General features: G+C 37.6%; 1 protein-coding gene across 4 annotated transcripts in view; it reads right to left on the bottom strand.

Annotated features, from left to right (window-relative positions):
* ANKFY1 (ankyrin repeat and FYVE domain containing 1) overlaps window positions 1-27,172 on the bottom strand; it is a 94,736-nt gene that overhangs the window by 46,970 nt on the left and 20,594 nt on the right. For all 4 annotated transcript variants that reach the window (XM_037808561.1, XM_037808562.1, XM_037808559.1 and 1 more), the window contains exons 2-3: window positions 25,020-25,212; window positions 22,089-22,207 (exon numbers count right to left, since the gene is read on the bottom strand). In XM_037808561.1, the coding sequence (XP_037664489.1) occupies window positions 22,089-22,207; window positions 25,020-25,212 (312 nt within the window). The remainder of the gene's footprint in view (window positions 1-22,088; window positions 22,208-25,019; window positions 25,213-27,172) is intronic.

The following is a 27,172-nucleotide window of genomic DNA, read 5'->3' as shown; positions in this document are numbered from 1 at the left end:
GTCTAGGAAGTGGCTGCCTAATACAAGGTCTTGAAGATGTTTTCCTACATTATCTTCTAGGAGTTTTATGGTACTTTCTTTTATATTGAGATCTTTCGTCCATTTTGAGTTAATTTTTGTGTAGGGGGTGAGGTAGGGGTCCTCTTTCATTCTTTTGGATATGGATATCCAACTCTCCCAGCCCCATTTGTTGAAAAGACCATTATGACTCAGTTCAGTGACTTTGGGGGCCTTATCAAAGATCAGTCGGCCATAGATCTGAGGGTCTATCTCTGAATTCTCAATTCGATTCCATTGATCTATATGTCTATCTTTGTGCCAGTACCATGCTGTTTTGACAATTGTGGCTTTATAATAAGCTTCAAAGTCAGGGAGTGTAAGTCCTCCCACTTCGTTTTTCTTTTTTAGAGTGTCTTTAGCAATTCGAGGCATCTTCCCTTTCCAAATAAATTTGATAACTAGCTTTTCCAAGTCTGCAAAGTAGGTTGTTGGAATTTTGATTGGGATTGCATTGAATCTGTAGATGAGTTTGGGTAGAATTGACATCTTAATGACATTTAGCCTTCCTATCCATGAACATGGAATATTTTTCCATCTTTTAAGGTCCCCTTATATTTTTTAGTAGAGTTACGTAGTTTTCTTTGTATAGGTCTTTTACATCTTTGGTTAAGTTTATTCCTAGGTACTTGATTTTTTTAGTTGCTATTGAAAATGGTATCTTTTTCTTGAGTGTCTCTTCAGTTCGTTCATTTCTAGCATATAGAAACATTACTGACTTATGTGCATTAATCTTGTATCCCGCTACTTTGCTAAATTTGTTTATTAGCTCTAGTAGCTGGATCGTCGATTTCTCAGGGTTTTCCAGATATAAGATCATATCATCTGCAAACAATGACAGTTTTACTTCTTCTTTTCCAATTTGGATGCCTTTTATTTCTTTGTCTTGCCGGATTGCCCTGGTTAGCACTTCCAGCACAATGTTGAATAACAGTGGTGACAGCGGGCATCCTTGTCTTGTTCCTGATCTTAGAGGGAAGGCTTTCAGTCTCTCACCATTGAATACTATGCTGGCTGTGGGTATTTCATATATGCTCTTTATCATATTGAGGAAGTTTCCTTCAATTCCTATCTTTTGAAGTGTTTTTATCAAAAATTGATGTTGGATTTTGTCAAATGCTTTTTCAGCATCTACTGAGATGATCAATTGATTTTTCCCTTTTGATTGATTTTCTTATGTTGAACCATCCTTGCATGCCTGGAATGAACCCCACTTGGTCAGGGTGTATGATTTTTTTAATGCACCTTTGGATTCGATTTGCAAGTATTTTGTTGAGGATTTTTGCATCTATATTCATTAGGGAGATTGGCCGGTAGTTTTCCTTTTTTGTAGCAGCTTTGCCTGGTTTTGGTATTAGATTGATGTTAGCTTCATAAAATGAGTTAGGTAGTGTTCCATTTTCTTCAATGTTTTGAAAGAGTTTGAGTAAGACTGGTGTCAGGTTTTTTTGGAAAGTTTGATAGAATTCCCCTGTGAAGCCATCTGGCCCTGGGCATTTATTTGTGGGAAGATTTTTGATGACTGATTGGATGTCTTTGCTTGTGATGGGTTGATTGAGGTCTTCTATTTCTTCTCTGGTCAGTCTAGGTTGTTCACATGTTTCCAGGAAATTGCCCATTTCCTCTACATTATCCAGTTTGTGGCCATACAGTTGTTCATAGTATCCCCTTATAATTTTTTTAATTTCTTCAGGATCTGCAGTTTTTGATTTTGTCAGTCTAGCTAGGGGCTTGTCAATCTTGTTGATCTTCTCAAAGAACCAAACTTTTGCTGATATTTATCCTATTGTTTCTTTGTTCTCTATGTCATTTATTTCTGCTTTAATCCTTGTTATTTCTTTTCTTCTACTTGGTTTAGGATTGGTTTGGTGTTCATTTTCTAGCTTCTTCAGTTGATCCATTAGTTCTTTGATTTGGTTCTTTCTTCCTTTTTAATATATGCGTTTAGTGCTATAAATTTCCCCCTCAGCACTGCTTTTGCTGCATCCCATAGGTTTTGGTATGTTGTGTTCTCATTTTCATTCGTCTCTATATATTTAGCAATTTCTCTAGCTATTTCTTCTTTAACCCACTGATTGTTTAGGAGTGTGTTGTTTAACCTCCAGGTATTTGTGAATTTTCTAAGTCTCTGATGGTTATTGACTTCTAATTGTATTCCATTGTGGTCAGAGAATGTGCTTTGAATAATTTCAATCTTTTTAAATTTATTGAGGCTTGTTTTATGTCCCAGCATATGATCTATTCTGGAGAAAGTTCATGAGCACTAGAAAAGTATGTGTATCCTGGTGATTTGGGATGTAATGTCCTGTATATGTCTGTTAAATCTAATTCATTTATCAGATTGTTTAGGGTTTCAATTTCCTTATTGGTCTTCTGTCTGGTTGATCTATCTATAGGAGAGAGTGATGTGTTGAAGTCTCCTACAATTATTGTGGAAACATCAATTGCTTCCTTTAGTTTTGCCAGTGTTTCTCTCATGTATTTTGTGGCACCTTGATTGGGTGCATAGACATTTATGATTGTTATTTCTTCTTGTTGAATTCCCCTTTTATTAGTATGTACTGGCCTTCTTTGTCTCTCAAAACAACCCTGCATTTAAAGTCTATTTTATCTGAGATTAATATTGCTACACCTGCTTTCTTTTGGCTGTAGCTTGCATGAAATATTTTTTTCCATCCTTTCACTTTCAATTTCTTTGTGTCCCTGTGCTAAGATGAGTCTCTTGTATGCAACATATTGATGGTTCATTTTTTTTGATACATTCTGCGAATCTATATCTTTTAATTGGGGAGTTTAATCCATTTACGTTCAACGTTATAACCGTGAAGGCATTTCTTGAATCAGCCATCTTATCCTTTGGTTTATGTTTGTCATATATATTTTTCCCCTCTTTCTATTAATACCCTTTATTGTACCCATACCGAATCTCTTTAGTACTGAACCTTTCTCCAAGTCTCTCTGTCCTTTGTTTCTCTGTCTGTAGGGCTCCCTTTGGTATCTCCAGTAGGGCAGGTCTCTTGTTTGCAAATTCTCTCAGCATTTGTTTGTCTGTGAAAAATTTAAGCTCTCCCTCAAATTTGAAGGGGAGCTTTGCTGGATAAAGTATTCTTGGTTGGAAATTTTTCTCACTCAGAATTTTAAATATATCGTGCCACTGCCTTCTCGCCTCCATGGTGGCTGCTGAGTAGTCACTACTTAGTCTTATGCTGTTTCCTTTGTATGTGGTGAATTGCTTTTCTCTTGCTGCTTTCAGAACTTGCTCCTTCTCTTCCGTGTTTGACAGTGTGATCAGAATATGTCTCGGAGTGGGTTTATTTGGATTTATTCTATTTGAAGTTCGCTGAGCATTTATGATTTGTGTATTTATGTTGTTTAGAAGATTTGGGAAGTTTTTCCCAACAATTTCTTTGAATACTCTTCCTAGACCTTTACCCTTTTCTTCCCCTTCTGGAACACCAATAAGTCTTATATTCGGACGTTTTATATTATCTATCATATCCCTGAGGTCCGTTTTGATTTTTTCAATTTTTTCCCCATTCTTTCTTTTATGCTTTCATTTTCCATTCTGTCATCTTCCAGGTCACTGATTCGTTGTTCAACTTCCTCTAGTCTTGTACTATGAGTGTCCAGAATCTTTTCAATTTGGTCAACAGTTTCTTTAATTTCCATAAGATCATCTATTTTTTTATTTAGTCTTGCAATGTCTTCTTTATGCTCTTCTAGGGTCTTCTTGATATCCTTTGTATCCCGTACTATGGTCTCATTGTTCACCTTTAGTTCTTTGAGTAGCTGCTCTAGGTGCTGTGTCTCTTGTGATCTTTTGATTTGGGTGCTTGGGCTTAGGTTATCCATATCGTCTGGTTTTTTCATATGCTTTATAATTTTCTGTTGTTTTTGGCCTCTTGGCATTTGCTGAACTTGATAGGGTTCTTTTAGGATTTGTAGACCAATTGAAGTCCTTATCTCTAATTTATCAGATCTACAGCTTCGTGGAGTACGCTTTCTCTAACTAACCAGCAGGTGGCGTCCACAAGTCACCTGTTCTCCACAAGCCAGTTCTCCCCTGCTTTGCCTTTGTGGTGAGTGGAGGAGTGAGTCTTGTGGGGTCCAATTGGTGTACCAAGCTTGCGTGTGTAGTTGGTGCTGCCCGCCCTGTTTCTGGGCAGTCAGGGATGGGGGGTGGCTCTAACAATCAAATCTCCCTGGTGATCCTGGAGTTTTAAAGCTGCTGCAATAGTCTAATCCTTCAGTTCAGTCCTGCCACAGTTTGTCTCTGCCACTGATCCACAAGTCCTTGGTATTGGCGTATGGCTCCTGAGACGTGCAAGTGGGTCCCTCTTCCAGGCCGTGCACCCCCTGGTCGTCTGTTGAGGGATGACTGTGCTATGGCACAGGTGAGTGCCGTCCCCCCAGGGCAGTTCTGGGCTGCTGGGCTGTGTAGGGAGGCTCCCAGTCTGCTAAAATGATGGCTGAATGGGGCTTTGTTAATTCACACTGCTCCACCTTCCCAACTCTAGGACAATCAGCTGAGGTTGCAGGGAAGGCTAATGTCCACGCCCAGTTTTGTGGTGTCTGCCTGTTATTTGAAGCACTTTTGTCACACTGGGTTGTCTGAAGCAGCTCTGGGCTATGGGGCTGGCGATGTTTCCTGTCCACCAGGATGATGGCTGTGAGCAGACACCCTCCTGTTCTTGGGAAGTTGTGGTGTTTAGTGAATTTTCTCAGCCACTGGATTACTGACTTTTGTCTCAGAGCTATCTTAGTTCTGCTCTTGTCTTGACCTGCCCAAATTGCAAGTCTTTGAAGCTTTCTGTATTGGGCTTCTTAGAGTAATTGTTTTAGAAAAAGAAAAAAGGATTAAAAAAAAAAAAGGGCCCTCCTCACAGATCTAATGGGTTATTGAAATGCTAAGAGACAAAGCAATTAGGGCCATTAAGGAAAGGTCCACAGGGCAGAGATATCAGCTTTTCTTCGGGATTTGCATATGAGCCTCAGGGCCTGAGCTCTGCCCTTCCCCTTTCTATGTTCACCAGAACTCCAAAAATCCTCTGCTTTTATTTTGGAGTTTTTCATGCTGTTTTTTCCTATGCCTGTCTCCTCTCTGCTGGGCTGGCTGCTCTCAGATTCTCTGGTGTCTGGTCTCAGTCTATCTATGGTTGGAGTTTGGATCAGTAGAATGAGTTTCCGATAAGGGCTGCCACTGCAGTTCTCCCTTCTTTTTCCTGGAGCTGACAGCCCCTCCTCCCACGGGACTGAGCCTGATGGGGTGGTGCGGGTTCCCTGGCTGCAAAAACTTACAGATTTCGCTGATCTCAGCAGTTCCACGTTTTCATGAGTGTTGTATGAAGTATGCCGAAAGTCAGATTGCTCTGTGGTGTCCAGTCCATGCAGTTCCTGGCTTTCTACCTACTTTCCTGGAGGAGTAACTAAAACATACAGCTCACCAGTCCGCCATCTTGCCCCGCCTCTCCCAGACATGTACTTTTAGGCAATCTTAAGAAGTTTTTCTGCTTCCAAATCTATTTAAGTAAATGTCTGTAAAAGTCAAATGACCCCAGAAACCAGTAGTTATCTTTCAAAAGAGTGAACTCGGAGAAGTAAAATCAGTTGGCCTCCATGAGCTCTGCATGGGATATCTGCAAGCCCAGAACACAAACTGATAGAAATCTGTGATTTCTAAGCATAAAGGGAAAAGAAACACTCACACTTCTGACATGGTTTCACTGTGGTCCAGGATGCACGTACTCAATTTGAACAACCTGAGATTTTCTATGTGGTCTAGTTTTTTGTTTTGCTTTGATTTTAAATAAACGTTTTATGAGACATTTGACAAGAATGGGAATAAATTTTTCTGTATACAATTAACCATTAAATGAAGCATACAGAATAAATTAACTTTGTATTTTGAATCCTCTATTTAATCTATCAGAAACTGAGAGGTGTTTTAAATCTTACATAACACTGATTTAATGAAATTGTCTTTTAGTTTCCAACTATTTTTTCTTCACCTACTTCACATACTGTCCAACGGATACAAAGGAAAATCCACACTTGAAATAAAAAGATAAATTTTCAGTGGACAAATAAACTATAGAAAAGAACAAATGGAAATTTGTTCTGAACTGAAAAATACCATTTGCATGATAAAGAACTCACTCAACGTGCTTAAGAGAATAAAGATGGCACAGAGGAAAAAGTCAATGAACTTAACCAAAGTGAAGCACAGAGGGGAAAAAAAGGTTTTTTTTAAAAAAAGAGCCTGACTTGTGGGATAGTAACAAAGGTCTTTTATATGTGTCTTGGAGTCAGAAGGAGAGAACAAAGAGATAAGGGAAGAGAAAATGTGAAGAAATGATAGTTGAGAACTCTCCAAATTTGGTGAAAGACACAAGTTTACAGATTCAAGAATATCAGTGAACTCCAAACAGGAAGTAAATCGTATCTAGACACATTACAAACAAACCACTGAAAACCAACATAAAGGAAAACATCCTGAAAACAGCTAGAGAAAAACAACACATTACATGCAGGGTAAAGATTCCAATGACCACAGATTTCTCATCAGAAACTACAGAGCCCAGAACACAGTGGAATATCTTTATAAAGTACTGGAAAAAAAGAGAACATCAACCCAGATTTCTATATCCAGCAAAAACATCCTTCAGAAATGATGGCAAAATAAAGACATTCTCTGAATAATAGGGAGGGATGGGAGGGATGGGATATTTTGGGTGTTCTTTTCCACTTTAACTTTTATTCTTATTCTTTTTTGTGTATGGTAATGCAAATGTTGAAAAACTGAATGTGCCCAGCGAACTCCAAGTAGAATAAATCCAAATAAACCCACTCCAAGACATATTCTGATCACACTGTCAAATACTGAAGAGAAGGAGCAAGTTTTGAAAGCAGCAAAGAGAAAAGCAATTCACCACATACAAAGGAAACAATCTAAGACTAAGTAGTGACTAGTCAGCAGCCACCATGGAGGCTTGAGAAGGCAGTGACACACCATATTTAAAATTCTGAGAAAGAAAAATTGCCAACCAAGAATTCTTTATCCAGCAAAGCTCTCCTTCAAATTTGAGGGAGAGCTTAAATTTTTCACAAACAAATGCTGAGGGATTTTGCTAATAAAAGACTTGCCCTACTTCAGATACTAAAGGAAGCCCTACCAACAGAGAAACAAAGAAAGAAGAGAGAGAGATGGAGAAAGGTTCAGTACTAAAGATTCAATACTGGTTCATTAAAGGACAATAAGAGAGGGAAGAAAGATATCTGACAAACATAAACCAAAGGATAGGATGTCTGATTCAGGAAATCCCTTTACAGTAATAACGTTGAATGTAAATGGATTAAATTCCCCAATTAAAAGATACAGATCAGCAGAATGGATCAAAAACTATGAACCATCAATATGTTGCATACAAGAGACTCATCTTAGACACAGGGACACAAAGAAATTGAAAGGGAAAGGATGGAAAAAAAATATTTCATGCAAGCTATAGCCAAAAGAAAGCAGGATTAGCAATATTAATCTCAGATAAAATAGACTTTAAATGCAAGGATGTTATGAGAGACAAAGAAGCCCACCACATACTAATAAAAGGGGCAATTCAACAAGAAGAAATAGCAATCATAAATGTTTATGCACCCATTATGGTGCCACAAAATACGTGAGAGAAACACTGGCAAAACTAAAGGAAGCAACTGATGTTTCCACAATAATTGTGGGAGACTTCAACACATCGCTCTCTCCTATAGATCAACCAGACAAAAGATCTATAAGGAAACTGAAAACCTAAACAATCTGATAAATGAATTGGATTTAACAGACATATACAGAACATTACATCCCAAATCACCAGGATACACATTCTTCTCTAGTGCTCACGGAACTTTCTCCAGAATAGATCATCATATGCTGGGACATAAAACAAGCCTCAATAAATTTAAAAAAATTGAAATTATTCAAAGCACATTCTCTGACCACAATGGAATACAATTAGAAGTCAATAACCATAAGAGACTTAGAAAATTCACAAATACCCGGAGGTTAAACAACACGCTCCTAAACAATCAGTGGGTTAAAGAAGAAATAGCAAGAGAAATTGCTAAATATATAGAAATGAATGAAAATGAGAACACAACATATCAAAACCTATGGGATGCAGCAAAAGCGGTGCAGGGGAGGAAGCTGAAAGCACTAAACGCATACATCAAAAAGGAAGAAAGAGCTAAAATCACAGAACTAATGGAGCAACTGAAGAAGCTAGAGAATGAACAGCAAACTAATCCTAAACCAAGTAGTAGAAAAGAAATAACAAGGATTAAAGCAGAAATAAATGACATAGAGAAAAAAAAAAAAAACAACAGAGAGAATAAATAACACCAACAGTTGGTTCTTTGAGAAGATCAACAAGATTGACAAGCTCCTAGCTAGATGGACAAAATCAAAAAAGAGAGAAGACCCATAAAACAAAATAATGAATGAAAAAGGTGACATTATTGTGGCTCCTGAAGAAAATAAAAAAATTATAAGAGGATACTATGAACAACTGTATGCCAACAAACTGGATAATGTAGAGGAAATGGACAATTTCCTGGAAACATATGAACAACCTAGACTGACCAGAGAAGAAACGGAAGACCTCAACCAACCAATCACAAGCAAAGATATCCAATCAGTCATCAAAAAGCTTCCCACAAATAAATGCCCAGGGCCAGATGGCTTCACAGGGGAATTCTACCAAACTTTCCAAAAAGAAGTGACACCAGTCTTACTTAAACTCTTTCAAAACATTGAAGAAAATGGAACACTACCTAACTCATTTTATGAAGCTAACATCAATCTAATACCAAAACCAGGCAAAGATGTCACAAAAAAGGAAAACTATAGGTCAATCTCCCTAATGAATACAGATGCAAAAATTCTCAACAAAATATTTGCAAATCGAATCCAAAGATGCCTTAAAAAAATCATACACCATGACGAAGTGGGGTTCATTCCAGGCATGCAAGGATGGTTCAACATAAGAAAATCAATCAATGTATTACAACACATTAACAAATCAAAAGAGAAAAAACAAATGATCATCGCAATAGATGTTGAAAAAGCATTCAACAAAATCCAACATCCCTTTTTGATAAAAACACTTCAAAAGGTAGGAATTGAAGGAAACTTCCTCAACATGATAAAGAGCATATATGAAAAACCCATAGCCAGCATAGTACTCAATGGTGAGAGACTGAAAGCCTTCCGTCTAAGATCAGGAACAAGACAAGGATGCCTGCTATCACCACTGTTATTCAACATTATGCTAGAAGTGCTAGCCAGGGCAATCCGGCAAGACAAAGAAATAAAAGGCATCCAAATTGGAAAGGAAGAAGTAAAACTCTCATTGTTTGCAGATATTATGATCTTATATCTGGAAAACCCTGAGAAATCAACGATACAGCTACTGGGGCTAATAAACAAATTTAGCAAAGTAGCAGGATACAAGATTAATGCACAAAAGTCAGTAACGTTTTTATATGCTAGAAATGAAAGAAGTGAAGAGACACTCAAGAAAAAGATACCATTTTCAATAGCTACTAAAAAAATCCTGTTTTTTTTTTTTGAGGATCAATTGTATTTCTTTTGCATATACTTTTTTTTAACTCATTTTATTGAGATACATTCACATACCATGCAGTCATACAAAACAAAGCATACGTTCAGTTGTTTATAGTACCATTATATAGTTGTGCATTCATCACCAAAATTAATTTTTGACATTTTCATTACCACACACACAAAAATAATAAGAATAAAAATTAAAGTGAAAAAGAGTAATTAAAGTAAAAAAGAACACTGGGTGCCTTGTTTTTGTTTGTTTGTTTTGTTTTGTTTTTAACAACTGATCTTTGATAAGGCCCCCAAACCCACTGAACTGGGACATAACAGTCTCTTCAACAAATGGGACTGGGAAAGTTGGATATGCATATCAAAAAGAATGAAAGAGGACCCCTACCTCACACCCTACACAAAAATTAACTCAAAGTGGATCAAAGACCTCAATATAAAAGACAGTACCATAAAACTCCTAGAAGATAATGTAGGGAGACATCTTCAAGACCTTGTATTAGGAGGTCACTTCCTAGACCTCACACCCAAAGCACAAGCAACAAAGGAAAAAATAGATAAATGGGAACTCCTCAAGCTTAGAAGTTTCTGTACCTCAAAGGAATTTGTCAGAAAGGTGAAGAGGCAGCCAAATCAATGGAAAAAAAATTTTGGAAACCATGTATCTGACAAAAGACTGATATCTTCCATATATAAAGAAATCCTACAACTCAATGACAATAGTACAAATAGCCCAATTATAAAATGGGCAAAAGATATGAAGAGACAGTTCTCCGGAGGGGAAATACAAATGGACAAAAAACACATGAAAAAATGTTCAGCTTCACTAGCTATTAGAGAGATGCAAATTAAGACCACAATGAGATATCTTCTCATACCAATTAGAATGGCTGCCATTAAACAAACAGGAAACTACAAATGCTGGAGAGGATATGGAGAAATCGGAACTCTTATTCATTATTGGTGGGACTGTATAATGGTTCAGCCACTCTGGAAGTCAGTCTGGCGGTTCCTTAGAAAACCAGATATAGAATTACCCTTAGATCACCAATTGCACTTCTCGGTATACACCTGGAAGACCTGAAAGTAGTGAAGCAAACAGATATCTGCACGCCAATGTTGACAGCAGCATTAGTCACAATTGCCAAGAGATGGAAACAACCCCAATGTCCTTCAACAGATGAGTAGATAAATAAAATGTGGTATATACACACAATGGAATACTATGCAGCAGTAAGAAGGAACGATGTCGTGAAACATATGACAATGTGGATGAACCCTGAAGACACAATGCTGAGCGAAATAGGCCAGGCACAAAAAGAGAAATATTATATGCTACCACTAATGTGAACATTGCTGGTGGAGAATGCATGGGGTGTTGGGCTTCCCCACCTCAGTGGTTGCTGATGTACTCACAGACATTGAGGACTGGTGGTTTGATGGGCTGAGCCCTCAGTCATGGGACTTGCCCTTGGGAAGACTGTTACCGCAAAGAAGAGGCTAGGTCTGCTGATAACTGTGCCTAAGAGTCTCCTCCTGAATACTTCTTTGTTGCTCAGATGTGGCCCTGTCTCTCTAGCTAAGCCAACTTGGCAGATTAAATCACTGCCCACCCCCTCTATGTGGGATCTGACACCGAAGGGTGTAAATACCCCTGGCAACATGGAATATGACTCCCAGGGAGGAATCTGGACCCAGCATCGTGGGATGGAGAACATCTTCTTGACCAAAAGGGGGATATGAAATGAAATGAAATAAGTTTCAGTGGCTGAGAGATTCCAAAAGGAGCCGAGAGGTCACTCCGGTGGGCACTCTTACGCATAATATAAACAACCCTTTTTAGGTTCTAATGAATGGGAATAGCTAGCAGTAAATAACTGAAACTATCAAACTACAACCCAGAACCCTTGAATCTTGAAGACAATTGTATAATAATGTAGCTTATGAGGGGTGACAACGTGATCGGGAAAGCCACATGGATCACACCCCCCTTTGTCCAGTGTATGGATGGATGAGTAGAAAAATGGCAGCAAAAAAAAACAAACAAAAAAACACCCGGTGACCTTTTTTACTTTAATTGTTCTTCTTCACTTTAATTTTTATTCTTATTACTTTTGTGTGTGTGGTAATGAAAACGTTCAAAAATTAATTTTAGTGATGGACACACAACTATATGGTGGTATTGTGAACTGATTGTAAGCTTTGTATGACTGTATGGTATGTGAATATATCTCAATAAAATTGAATTATTAAAAAAAATTACATGTGGTGATGAATGCACAACTATATAATGGTGCTGTGAACAAATGATTGTACACCAGGGATGACTGTATGGTATTAGAATATATCTCAATAAAGTTGTATTAAACAAAAAGTAAAGACATTCTCAGATGAAGGAAAACTAAGAGAAGTATTAGCAGATTTTCTGTACAAGAAATGCTAAAGGAAGTTCTTCACTGACACTTAAAGAACTAAATCCAACAACTGTAGAATACATGTTCTTTTTAAGTGCACAAAGTATATACACCAAAACATACCATTCACTGGGCCATAACACAAGTCTCAGTAAATATGAGAAGACCAAAATCATATAAAGTGCATTCTCTGAGAATTACATTGAAAATCAACAACAATAAAGTATGTATCTAGGAAAACCCCAAACATCTGGAAATTAGGCAACATACTTCTAAATAATTCATAGGTCAAAGAGGAAAGCACAAGGAAAATTAGAAAATACTCTGATCTGAATGACAGAAAAACAATATATCAAAATGCACAAGATACAGCTAAAGCTGTACTAAGTGGGAAACTTAGAGCTTTAAATGCTTACATTAGAAAAGAAGATCTAAAATAATTATCTAAGGTTCTATTTTAAGAACTAAGGAGAAAAAAGAGCAAAGTAGACCCAAAGTAGAAGGAAGGAAAAGGCAGAGCCCAAAAACGCAGGAAACAGAAAATGCAAAAATTAACAAAGCCAACAGTTGATTGTTTGAAAAGATCAACAACAGAACTAACAAACTTCTAACTAGATGGATCAGGAACAACAGAGAGAGAATACAAATCATCAATATCAGGAATGAAAAAGGAGTTACCACTATAGACATTAGAAGGATAATAAATAAGCAATTTTATACCAACAAATTCAGCAACTTGGGTAAAATGGACACATTTCTAAAAAATACAACTAATCGAAACTGACACAAGAAGAAATAAAATCTGAATAGTCTGAATAGATATAATAAATATAATTTCTTATCAAAAACCTTCCTAAAATAAAGATGGTGGAGTGAGATGCTTCAGAGCACCGTCCTGTCACAGAAGCTTTGAACAATCAGCAAAAACTAGGAGAAACATCTTTCTCCAGTAACAGGGAGAGGGCAGAATCAAGAAAAAGTCTACTTAAAAGCAGTAGGGCCTCACGGTGCCCTGGCATTCACCTCCCCCACTCTTCACCAGCTCAGCACAGAGCCAGCCCACACTCCCAGTGCGGATCCCTGGTCCTGGTTCTGGACTGAGCTGAATAAACTTCATGCACATACAGGAAGCATGTATGTCTGGCCCAACTGTCTGGTGGTGGCTTGAGGAACCCACCATCCCAGAACTTACCCTGGGTGGAGAAGGCAGTTCACAGAGCTCTACTACAGAACACTGTGGGAGACCTGTGAAGTTGTGTTGCCTGAGGCAAGAGATTGCTGACTGCAGGACATAAAGTGCAGTGCCCAGGACCATGAGAAAACTGTTTTCTAGGGAAGAGGGGACATTCGTCATCAAGTAAAGAGGGAAATTCCTAGGGCCACACATCCATACCCAACACAAGATGCATGTGCAGAAAGGATCACAGAGGCCCCTACATTTGGACCTGGAGCTATTCTCTAAATAGTATAGAAAACTCCTGAAGAAGAGCACTTTCACAGGTCAATCTGCAAAGACTGGGAAAAGTGTTTCCTTTTTTCCCTTTTTTTTTTTGTTAGCTCCAGGAATTCAAGGAAAGCTCTCTCATAACACTAGGAGCAAACACCTCAGAGTCTAACTTCCAACAATAACACATTAAAATATCAAAATGTGCAGGTTTCAACAAAAGGTTACAAAACATACAAAGAAACAGGAAGCGAGCGATGGTCCAGATAAAGGAGAAGACGGAAGCATTAGAAATTATCAATGAGGAGAACCACACATGGGACACACCAGACCAAAAAAATATTTTTAAATGGTCCTAAATATGCTCAAAGAGCTAAAGGAAAACAGGGACAAATAACCAAAAGAAAACAGGAAAACAACAGATGAACACAAAGAGAATATAATAGAAAGATGGAAATTATGAAAAGGAACCAACAGAACCAAAGACCACAGTAATAAAAATTCAAAATTTTCTTGAGGGGGTTCAACAGCAGCAGATTGGAGCTGGCAAGACAAAGAACTGGTGAACTTTAAGACAATAGAAATCATTCAGTCTGAGGAACAAAGAAAATGAATGAAGAAAAGTGAACAAAATCTGAGGAAAATGTGGGCACCATCAAGCATACAAATATATGAATTGTGGGAGTTCCATAAGAAGAAGAAAGAGAGAAAAGGGCAGAGAGAATATTCAAAGAAACAATGGCTGAGAACTTCCCAAACTTAATGAAAGCCATGAATATACACATACAGGACACTCAATGAACCTCCAAACAGGGTAAACTTAAATAGACCCACACCATGCCATGTTATAATCAAACTGGTGAATGTCAAAGATAAAGAATTCTGAAAGCTGCAAGAGAGAAACAACATGTCACATATAAGGGAGTCACAATAAGATCAAATGCAGGTATCTCATTGGCAACCATGGAGGCAAGGCAGTGGGATGACATATTTAAACTGCTGAAAGCAAAAAAAATATCAACAAATTCTTTATCTGGCAAAAATGTCTTTCAAAAATAAGGAAAAGATTACATATTTCCAGAAAAATAAAAGTGAGGAAGTTTGTTACCACTAGACTGGCCCTACAAGAGATGCTAAAGAGTTGTACAGGTTGAAAGGAAAGGACAAGAGACAATATACTGAAGCCACATGAAGAAATAAAGATCTCCAGTGAGGGTAATGACTTAGATAAATATAAATGCCAGTACTATCATATTTTTGGTTTATAACTCCACTTTGTGCTTCCTACAGGATCTAAAAGGCAAATACATAAAATGTAATCATCAGTGGTTTTGAACTCATAATGTATAAATATGTCAACTGTGACAAGAACTACATAAAGGTGGGGGGATGGAAGGGTATAAGAACATAGTTTGTGTATACTATTGACATTAAATTGGTATCAAAGCAAATGAGACTGTTATAGACTTGAGGTTAAATTTAAGCCCCATGGTATCTACAAAGAAAATATTGGAGATCATGCAAGCTCAGAGATAGAAAGTACTGTACAGGTTGCCAGGGGTGGGGGGACAGGGAGAATAAGGAGTTAATGCATAATAGGTGTGGGGTTTCTGTTTGGGGTGATGGGAAAGTTTTAGTAACAGAAAGTGGTGAGGGTACTGCAATAATGTAAATGTGATTAGTCCCACTGAATGGTATATTTGGGAGTAGCTGCAATCATATCAAAATATTTGAGATTACAGTCAGATGCACACTGCCAAAGTAGTCACAGTCTTAAACTTACTAAAAAATAAGACAAGATAAATTAACCATTCAACCATAGAAAAGTTAAAAGGAATTTCAAAGAGAGAGTTAATAAAGGTAAAAAGAAATTAAATTGACTAAAAATTAAAATTAAAATTAAAAATACAGTTGATCATCTCAAACCAAATCTGGAATAAACCAACAGTCAAACTTAGTAAGTCTACCCAAACATTGAAGAAAAAAACAAACAAAAAAAAACAACATTAGGATGGACTAGGGGACATAAGCACAGATAAAATAAACGTTTTGGAACTCTAAGAGAATATATTGAATCCCTTGTCCTGGAACAATCTCGAACTGGTCGGGAGGGCAATCCAGAGGCTCTTGCTGTTTAACATGTTTCTTTCTTTGTTTCTTATCAGTATTTCGTACAAAGAAGATTCCCTGGTAACAAGTAAAATACACTATTTTCAAATATCATATAATTGTTAAACAATTGTAGCTCCCCTTATTCCCTGTCCACTGATAAACTCCTTTCTCTTTTCTTTGCTATCCACTTTTAGCTTAAAACAAATCTGTGTTCTTACTGCTGTAGCCATCCTATTGCAGATCCCAGAACTGCACAGCCTCTAGCTCTCCTCTTATAACCTAAATCTATGTGACTAGTGGAATCATCCTTTGTAGCTACCATTTCCTGTCTGCCTGCTGTAGACCCCTACCATCTGTCAGAATTTAATATCCCAATACCCAGGTCAAATCAATTAAATCAGAATCACTGGAGGGTAGGGACTCAGATATGTTTTTTAAACTCCCCACGATTACAATGTGCAGCCAAACTTCAGAACCAATACTTTAGCTTCTTGTTAGTCAAAGGGTGGGTCCATGGACCACAAGCATAAGCTTTAACTAGAAGCTTGTTAAAAATGCAGATCTCCAGAATCCGAATCTGCATTTTAGCAAGATGCCCCCGCGTCCCCCCACTCCCCCGCCCAGTGACTCACAAGCACATTAAAGTATGAGAAGCACCACTTGTACCACTATTTAAATATGTCCAATAACCCTATGAGGCATTCTTCTCCCCAGTTAAAAGCTGAGATTCAGATAGGCTAATTAATTTGTTCTCTTCATTTCCACAGTCGGAATAGCAGAGTTGGGGATTTGAACCATGAATACCCGAGTTCAAAGCCTATGCCAGAGGTGTCCATACTTTATCTGTTCGTGGTACCCTTAGAGTCCCCGAAGTTTTTTCATAGTGTCTGCTTGGGCAAAAGAAATACCTAATGGTTCTGTTTAAGCAGTTAGGTTTAAACAACTTAGTAAGCATTTATATACTAACAATTTAATAACTGCTTGAAAAAACAGAAGTATAAAGAGAAGGAAAAAATATTATTTCATTCTTAACCACAAGTACTTATTAAAGGGATGTGTGTGCCTCTTAGGTACCGCAGAGTTTCTCAAACATTGGAATCAGGTCAACTCTTGACCTCATTTCCTATTCCACAATGATCTTCACATGGTATTTGCTTTTTATCATGACTGCTGACAACCCAGCCTCACAAAGATATGACAGCATTAGTTATCATAACTCCAAAATTTAGCACCTTAAAATAACAAACATTTGTTATTTCACAGTATCTGAGGATAAGGAATCTGGAGCAACATGACTGGGTGATTCTGGCTCAGGGTCTCTTATGACATTGCAGTTAGGCTGTTGGCCAGGGTAGCAGTCATCTGAACGGGAAGATTCCATTTCAAGATAGTTCACGCACATAGCTGTTGGCAGGCGGCCATCAGCTGTTTGAATGTCTTCATGGCGTTGCAGTTAACTTCCCCCAAAGTGAGCAATCCAAAAGAGAAAGCAAGGAGGATGCCACGATGCCTTTTATGATCCTGTCTCTAAAGTAACATGCTGTCATGCCTGCCACATTCTAGTAATTGGTGTTGAGTCATTAAATACCGAGGGGAACTAAGCTTCACCTGTGAAGAGAGGAATAGCAAAGAATCTGCGGATATATTTTTAAACTACCATGGATGTCATCAAAACGAATGCAACACCATACAATATTATAACTGAACAACCCTGAGTTAGTAGTTCATGTGGTATCTGACAAATGTAGACTACTGCTGTGTTTCTCTTAAAACTTTAAAATATCATACAGCTCCCCTAAATGAGTTTACTGTTAACACTTCAGGGTGCTGCAGCACAGAATTTGTGAACCTATGCTCTTTCCACCACAAAAGAAACCTCCACTGCAACCTCCCTGGTGGTGCTTCAAACCAGACTGAAAAGGAAGAAAGAAAGGATGCTTTCTCTCAGGACCTGACAGGACCCAGGACACATTCTAGGAGAGCTGACTTGACTCACACTATAAGCCCTTATGCAAGGGAACCATTAAGATATTTGGAGAACGAAGGCAAGAAATCTCTAGCTTCAAAATAGCCATTTTAATGCATTTGAACCTCTCATAAAGTTAGCTGCTATTGGTAAAAAGCTATAGAAAGGCTATAAACAACTCACTTTGTCCAAAGCAAACTGCTTCATTTCACAAAGTAAACAGTGCTTTCCTCCAAGCCTCAAGATTTGTTATAATGTGTTGAGCTAAAAGTCAGATTCTTTCTCTTCTCAGGTGATTAATCAGTATCTTTACAAACTTATATACTGGCACTTAAAATAGGAAAAAAATTTATACCTTTTTAATCTTTATGCTTTTAAATAATTTCAGACAATGTTGCAGAATTCTCATATACCCTCTACCCAGTTTTCCCTAATATTAACAATTTACCTAACTGTAGTATAATTTTCAAAACCACATAATTAGGATTGGTACAATACTATTAACCAATTACAGATTTTATCTGAATGGTACCAATTTTCCCTCTAAATATTCTTTTTATGGTCCAGAATCTAATCTGGAATTCCACAATGCATTTCATTTTTCTGTCTCCTTAGTTTCCTCTAATATGTAACAGTATTTCTTGTCTTTTGTGAACCTGATATGTTTAAAACACACTGCCAGTTATTCTGTGGAATATTCCTCAGTTTGTTTCTGTCTGATGTTATTTCATGATAGACTGAAGTTATGCATTTATGGCAAGAATCCTACAGAAGTGACTGTGCCTTTGTCAGTGCATCATATCAGAAGCAAAACATGTTAAGTTTCTGAACAAGGTATGATTTAATACAAGTTTCATATATCCAAATTCCTTTTAAATACTTGGTATATAATCCCTATCATATCCTTGACAATATGTGCTAAAATTCTTATAATAATTAACAGCAGAAGTAAATTTATGTTTTTTCATTGTTTTTGTTTTTTTTTTAATTTTAAGAAATACCCACTAGGCAGAACTTCAAAAGAAAAATGTGGAACGTGGAAACTGAATCTCTCTAAGAATGTAAGTTCATGTGGGCATAAATTTAATTTTGCTCACTGCTATAGCCCTACCACCTTGAAAAGTGCATGGCACTCAAAAATTATTATATGAATGGAATAATTTTGGAGAAATAAAACACCAACGAATTCGTAGAAGTATTTCAATCCAGCCCATTATTGTGGAAAAAATTCAGCCATTTAAAACACAGATTTTATGCTATTTATACATTTGTATACAAGAGCCTATTTCCAATCTCCCTCAAATTGCTGGCAAGCCCCTGTAGTGTGAGTGCTTCCAGATATGGCATAACACAGGCTCACCAGGCATTTTCAGCTGCTGTCACCCCAGGTTTAAGCAATCTCACCTATGCCCAGGCAATGTGGCAAAGACTACTGGGCAAAACATGCAAGTAAACATGAATTGGTCCACACTCCCCTCCCCATCACAACCTTCAAAGATAAATTTTATAGAGAAAAGTAAAGATGCCACAGACTACTATCAGCTATCTTGATATGTGCTTCAAAGTCTACCAAAGTAACAAAAACCATTTACTTTGTAGAGGGTCACTCCTGAAAGCAAACCTTGTAGCAAGGATCAAACCATGCTTATCATATTATTTACAATGGGAAGAGAGTCCAGGGACATTTAAGGGTATTAATATTACATCTTCCTAAACTCTATAAAACCTCCTGATTCAAAGTGAAGCAATCTTGTAACTAGACAAGTTAAAGCTCCTCATTTATGTTATGATGCACATAACATGTACATGTTATGACGTTATGGGTTTAAAATTCCATCTTTAAATTAGGCTTTGGATACCTAAATGCAATTTTCTGTGTTCTTAGGTAATTTTCTTTGTTTCAAGGAGGAGGCATATTTTATTTTCCCCACTCTTGTTCATTTTGGGTCCATTCACTATTTCACAGTTATAAATACAAACTACAATGAATATCTATGCTGCCTGAATTACCTAGGATAGAATCTCATAAGTCAGATGATAAAGTAAAAAAGAACACTTTATAGCACAAGTCTAACTGCATTCTAAAACTGCCACACCAATCTATATAATCACGGGCAATGCCCAAGAGTACTAACTTCATGAGCCTCACAATTACTAGGATCATCAATTTTTGTTAATGTAGACATCAAAAGATGGTAACTTATTCTTACCTTTTTCTAAGACAGTTGGATATTTTCCATATTATTATCTCTTCTAAGGTTTGTACACTAGCTGTTCATGTAATCAAGACCCTATCATGCATTTTGTGAAGAACACCACAGGCTCTAAGGGTTTTTAAAAGTTATCCACAGTTCTGTTATACATGAGGCCAAAAATTTATGGATTCAAAAATTTATACTTTTAAAAATGAAAAGCCATGTTCAGAGAATTCAATCATGAAGACTGGTGCTCTTCAATTAAAGGCTGTCTCCCAAGCAGAGGTTGCAGTTACAGGCATGGATGCATATGCATATGTTTATGCTTGCGTATTTACAATTCTGAATTATGAACCTCAGTTTAAACCCCAGAGACAGAGTTCACTCATAGTGAAGGACTAGACATCTGTTCCCCTAAATTCATGAGGTAAATGCCTAATTATCCTCTATAACACTGCTCAGAAGTTGCTACCCATGTGACACCTTCCTTATCTTCCCAAATTAGTATCTTCTGTGCCTTGTGTATCAAACAATTATATTACTACAGGCATGGCCCTAGCCTGAAATGATTTGTTAGTAGCCTATTTTCTCCAGCAGAATATAATCTTCATTACGAAACGGACCATGCCATGGTCATTTCTGTGTTCCTAGCATTATTACATAGAAAACAGTATGTTATGAATTGGTGAACCTTCTGAACAAGGATATAATTCAGGAGAACTTTCATATAACCAGTCACTTCTGAAAATACCTCATATCTTAATGCTTGGTGTTCTTCTCACCACATGTTATTATTCTCATAACAATTAATAGCATTAAATCAAAATTTGATTTTTGTCTTTAAAATTTTATTATGGCAAAATATAAAATGCAAAATTTGTCCGTTTTAACCATTCTTTTCACTTTGTATTGTAATAATGTATATATAACTCAATGTTTCCCATTTTAACCACTTTCAAGTGTACAATTCAGTGGTATTAATTATATTCATGATATTGTGCTACCATCACCAATATCTGTTACCCCAACATTTTTATCACCTGAAACAGAAATTCTGCACTCATTAAGCAATGATTCCCTCTTCCCCTTCCCTACCACAAGTCCCTGGTAATCTATAGTTTGTCTCCAGGAAATTTGCTTATAGGTTTTTCATATAAGCAAGATAATACAATATTTGTTGTTTTGTGTCTGGGTTACTTCACTTAACATGATGTCTTCAAGATTCACTCACATGAAGTATCAGAACTTCATTCCTTTTTACAACTGCATAACATTCTGTTGCATGGATATAACCACATTTTGTTTATCTGTTCATCTGTTAATAAACACTTGGGTTGCTTCTATCTTTTGGCTATAATGCTGCCATAAACTTTGGTGTACAAATATCTATCCAAATTCCTACTTTAAATTCTTTTGGGTATACACCCGCAAGTGGGGTTGTCAGTCATATAGTAATTCTATTTTCAACTTTCTAAGGAATTGCCAAATTGATTTTCATAGTGGCTACACCATTTGACAATGCCAACAACAACAAAAAAGGATTCTAATTTCTCTGCAATCTTGCCAAAAGTTGACTTTGGAGTTAACTTTTGAAAAAAGATGTTTTTACCAACATACCTACCCAAATTCTACATGAATAATGTGGCATAAAAGAATTAAATAATAAAATTAAATAGCCGAATGCACCTATTCAAACTCTAAAGATAACTGACGGTTATCCTTTTTTTTTCTTTAATGCAATTTTATTGAGATAAATTCACACATCATACAATCCATCCAAAGTATACAATCAATAGCTCACAGTGACGGTCATCTTTTGATGTTAAAGAAAGAATATTCTTATTCTTCAGAGTAATTGTTTCTTCTGGATTCAGTTCTTGTAGACCAGGAAAAGTACTTTGGCAACTATTACTAAATTTTATGCAAGAGTCCTGAGAGAGGACTCTTTCCTGGAGCAGAGGAAAACAAGTTTTCTTATTTCTAACATGCTATAACATTTAAAGACTTTGGGGACATATTTACTCTTTATAAATTATGAGAACATTGTAGACACTCAAATATTTACTGCTTTATTAATTAGCCAAGTATTAAACAGATGTATCCACAAAAATACAATCTACTGGTTCACTAATCATTTAAGTAGTTCATGGTCACCATCCATCGATAAGAATAGTATTCTACTTTCATTAAACCACAAGTATCTCAAAGTAAGACACCATCACCTTCTGCCAAGTTCGTGTACTGGCAGTTTTGAGTTCCCATGCGGTCAGAGGCTCACCTGACAGGTCCAGCTCCTCAGTGGAAGACAAGTTGGCCAGACTCCAGCTGTCACTGCGGGCTGCCAGGACAAACTTGTGAGCACTAATGTGCTTGCCCCCAACCTTTATCTTCAGATCACTGATGAAGAGAAATATCCAAAAATATAAAAAGAGAAATGTCAACTTCACTAGGTTTAGCTAGAATTCACAGCTGATAAATATAGAGGTACTGATTAATCAACATATATCTGCAAAAGAAAAAATTCACAGCACATTATTTCTATGTGCTAGCAGTGAATTCTGATAGGACACATTTATAATATGTTACTACACGTTTCTATTTCTGACTTCTAACTTTGTTCACATGTGATGCTCTGCTTTCAAGAACATCCCCTAATGGGGCACTTATGGTGGTAAACCCACAAGTTAAATAGGATGATTAATATTCATATAAAAACTAGAAAAGCTTTATGCAGAATATATCAAGATAAATCATCAAGGAGAGAAAGATGGAAAGCTTTAAGACTGTAATGACATCTCTGAAACTACAGTACTGCTATGCTCCATATTAATGCTCAAGAAGCAAGGTTAAACGAAAAACAATAAATAAAGTAGCTTTGACAAAACCATCAAGAACATGAAATTCAATACTTGGACTCCTTGTTCTCATCAGAAACATTCCAGACCTAATTTTGGCCAGTTTTTACTCAACCATTTATAAAGAAATAGTGTGGGGAGAAAGTATTTTTTCAAAACATGTTTCTGTATTTATGACATACCATTATATGAAAAGAGCTTTCCAAATATATACTCATATTTAACCTGAAAAGGTAACACTAAGGGAAGAAAGCATTTGGCAGTTAACAAAAACTTAAGGATGACCCACTGAGCTGTGTTTGCAGCAATCCAAAGCCGATAATGACCTCAAATTACGATCATCCTGCTTGGGTTTGCGTGAGATCGTACCATAGCTGTCTAGTTAAAAAAGTGGCCAGGCATGTAACCCACAGAGTAGCACTACAAATATAAAGTGTTAACATGATATACTTATAAGGTATAACACTGGTACAAAGAGTTAACAACAGAGTGGTATATGGAAAAACTACCCATTATATTAATGACTATATTTAATAGGAATATCTTACCAGCACTGCACTAATAATGGATGAATAATTAGCAGCTGATAAGAGCTCTGTGATGTTTTATGTTATGATAATTGTTTAAAATTAAGAGTGATGATGATTGTACAACTAAGTGAAGATAATATGAGAAACTGTTTATTTGGGGACAGAATATATGTTATGTGAAATTAGGAAACTCCTATTTAATAAATGAGGCTCTTGATCTTGAGGCTTGCTCTTCTGAAACTTAGGGCTGTAAATGGGAGGCTGAGCCTTCCTATAATTATGCCTAAGAGGCACCTCTTTTGTTGCTCAGATGTAACGTTTCTCTCTCTAAGCCTAACTCAGCAAATAAATTCATTAAAAAAAAAAAAGAAAATGGCCAGAGAGGAAGCTGCCCAGTCTCAATCCCACTGTCTCCTGTAAGTATTACAGCATAATGAATGCAACTGATTGGTAAGTAAATGAGAAAGTAAATGATGGGAGTTCTAATGGAGAAGAGCTTTGGAGAGAGAGACAGATGTATCTGTAGTAGCAACATGCCAGTCTTTCCTGGGCCAGGAGGAAACAAAGTTTTCACTTGGCCATGGAAAAACAGGAAAAAGAAAAAAGAGGCAATGAGTTAAATTTTATGAGAAATCTATTCAATTTAAAGGACTCTCCTTTACTCAGAGTGTATACTTCCTACTTATTTTGGCATTAAGATTTTCTCTCTTTTGGAAATGATTGAGATGATCGACGGTTGTCCTGGATTTTGATCTATTTTATATATCAAAATTTACTTGGAAATTTTACTCAGTCTTATCAAGTCCAGTCATCCATCTCCTTAATAGCAAATTCTTCCTACTATGCATAGTCATGCCCAGGTTCCTTTTTCACATCCACTGCCACCATCCCAGTTCAGTCCATCATTTTTCTTCTGGACTATTTACAACAACATTACAGCTATTCTCCCTGCTGTCTCCTCTCTTTACAATTTCACCTATATGATGTTTCTAGGCTAATGTCTCTAAAACCACTTAGATTATGAGAGTTCCACACTTCCTAGAGGATCAGTTTCAAGTTCCTCACCTTGGCATCTCAGTGCAATCCCCCCAACCTTTCCCACCCCTTCCATTGCTCCCCTACCTTGAGAGGCACCCTAACCTGGCCCCTAAACCCTCAGCATTTTCATACCTGTGAACATTTCCTCAGCCATGCTCCTACTTGTAATATCACTGTCTTTCCCTATTAAATCCTACCCAACTTTAACATTGTCTACCTCAAAATTCACTTAAAACAAGCAGCTAATATGTGAGCACTTACTTTGTGCCAGGCATTGTCCTAAATGCTTTACCAGTATTTTGTTAATTTAATCCTCCCAACAACCCTAAAGTAAGTATTAATATTATCCCCATTTTACAGATTAGGAACTGAGGCATGTTATATATCTCCAGGCAGCTATTAAGTGGCCAACAGAACTTCTTATATAAGCTGTGTGGCTCAAGAGTCCACCCTCACCCTCATGCTACACTGCCCAATAGTTCTAAGATTTCTTTGCTTATGACCTCTCTCTGAACTCCTGGAAACATTAGCCATATCTAATTCATCTCTGCATTAGCAATGCCATCACCATGACTTCCAAACTAGGTGCTGAAGGAGTATAAGAGACAAAAACCCTTGCCTCAAGGAGCTTACAGTCTAGAGAGTAATAGTTTGCTGACTAATATCCTGATTAGACAAAAATAAATTGGGGAAGGAAGTCAATGAGACAGGAGAAGTTGCAGAGTGGCCCAGGAATACAGCCAAAGGGTTTGCTTCCCCAAACAGGCCCCATGTCCAGGAGCTCACCTATACTGCTCCTGCTCATAGAGGTCTGCCACAATCGTCAGCAGGCGGCTGATGAAGGACTCGTTGCTGCTTTCCTTGTTAGCTTGTGCAGCCAAAAGAGTGCATCTCTTCTCTGTCTCTGCCAGTTTCTTCTGCAGCTTGACGTACTCTTGTCGGAGAAGCATCAAGTGCTTCTCCAACTTGGCCACCTCTTCTGTAAGGAAAACAAAGAATCTAAGTTGACCATGGAAGCCATAAAACAGGCAGCATTCACTATTCCCTGGTCCCACGGATGGAGTGGCTACCAAAGTGACTAGCCATACATTTCTATATATCTAGTGATACTCCTAAAGGACCAAGAATAGCTTTGTTTCACAGCCCTGGTCACTCTGTCAAGCATACCATCATGGTCCAGGGATTATCCCCCTCAAAGTGTTCCTGAAGCTCAATATTCAATACATGAAAATGAATAGATGCACATAAAGATGGTGACAGACAATGGCACTGCAAATCCTTTACTGTAGAGCCAGACCTAAGTGTCAAGGAGAGAAGGATATCAAAATCACCAGAGACTTTTTCAAACCACTAATAGTAATAACTTTTACATGTCCCACACTGTTTTAAAAGCTTTACAGGAATTCTCTCATTTCACCTTCATAACAACCCTATGAGGTGGATACTATTACTAGCCACCATTCAGAGATGAGGAAACTGAGGCACAAAGAGATTATGAATTTGCCTAAGTTCGCAAAGCTGGTGAGAGGTGGGGCTGAGATATGAGCCCGGGCTTTCTTATTCCAGGGCCTATGATATTAACCACTACCCCATGCTACCTGACCTCAGTCCTCCTTCAGGTAAGGATTGGGGTGGTCAATAAATAGTTCAGTTGATAGCAAGTCATAATTCAAATGTGCTGAGGCAATAAAAGGGTTGAGAACCACTGTATTTGATTCACTAAATTCAACAAACATTTACTGAGCGCCTATCAAGTGCCAGACACTGCACAATGGTAAGTAAATCAGACATATCTTTCCTCAGAGCTCATAGTTTACTGGGAAAAGTACACATAAATCAAATAATAACACAATCAAATGCAAAATACATCTGTAATAAGTGCTAGAAGGAAAGAACAGCACCATGAGGGCCTATAAATGAAGAAATATAACTTAGGCGGTCAAGGAAGGCTTCTCTGAGGAAGTAAAATGAAACTTCTCTCCTCGTTTACTTGGACTCTAGAGTCTTGGCAGGGGCTGGGATTGGGGATTCACGCACTGTGCAGATCAGTACCTCTATAAATCTCTATGGAATACAGTGCTGCTATGATCATCCTCTGGGCCTTGGGCCCTTCACCCCTCTACTGCCCACCACAGATATTCCAAACCTTGACTCTGCTCTCAAGCCCATCTTTCACCCAAAATGCCTCATTCTCGGCCAATGTCTTTGCCCCCAACTTGAGAAAACGGAGCTACTGCCTCCAACTCCCAACCTACTGGCAACCACTCCCACCTGCCCCGTATTTTCTCAGAGAAAGCACCCCCCTCCCCCACCCAAGTTTAATCCATCCACCTCTGCTCCAACTCCCATTACTCCCCCCTCCTCCTCATGACCTTTTGCTTTACCACCATCCCTTCTCCAGCTTCAATCTCTTTTTTAATTGGGTCCTTCTCATCAGCACATAAACCTGATCAAGTCTCTACCTATTAAAGCAAAACCATCCTACCACACCACATCTAACAACTTCCGCCTCTTCCATCTCTAGCTACCACACATCATTTTCTCAACTGCTATTTACCTGCCATTTCCTCATCATGCCCCCATCCCTCTCTAGAAACTCCTCTCACCAATGACTTTCTAAACGGTAAATCCAAGAGACTCCTGCCAGTTTTCTCCTCCTAGACTTCTACAAGGCATTACAACACTTCTCTTAAGAATCATTATGATTCTCTTCTTTTCTTTCAGCAACCACATTTCTCTGGTTCTGATTCTCTGTCTCTCCAGTCCGATCTCTTTCCTTCACTTTAGCTATCCATCTTTCCAACAGACATTTCTCCCTAGTGGCTTTAATTAAAAACAAAACAAAAGAAAACAAAAAACACCACCACCACCACCACCACCACCCCACCCACACGCACAATGTAAAATGGTGCCACTACAGTGGAAAACAGTTTGGCAGT

Source organism: Choloepus didactylus, chromosome 18 (assembly GCF_015220235.1).
Source record: "Choloepus didactylus isolate mChoDid1 chromosome 18, mChoDid1.pri, whole genome shotgun sequence".
In the NCBI taxonomy this organism is placed as follows: Eukaryota; Metazoa; Chordata; class Mammalia; order Pilosa; family Megalonychidae; genus Choloepus; species Choloepus didactylus.
This window is presented reverse-complemented; position numbering and strand designations above follow the sequence as displayed.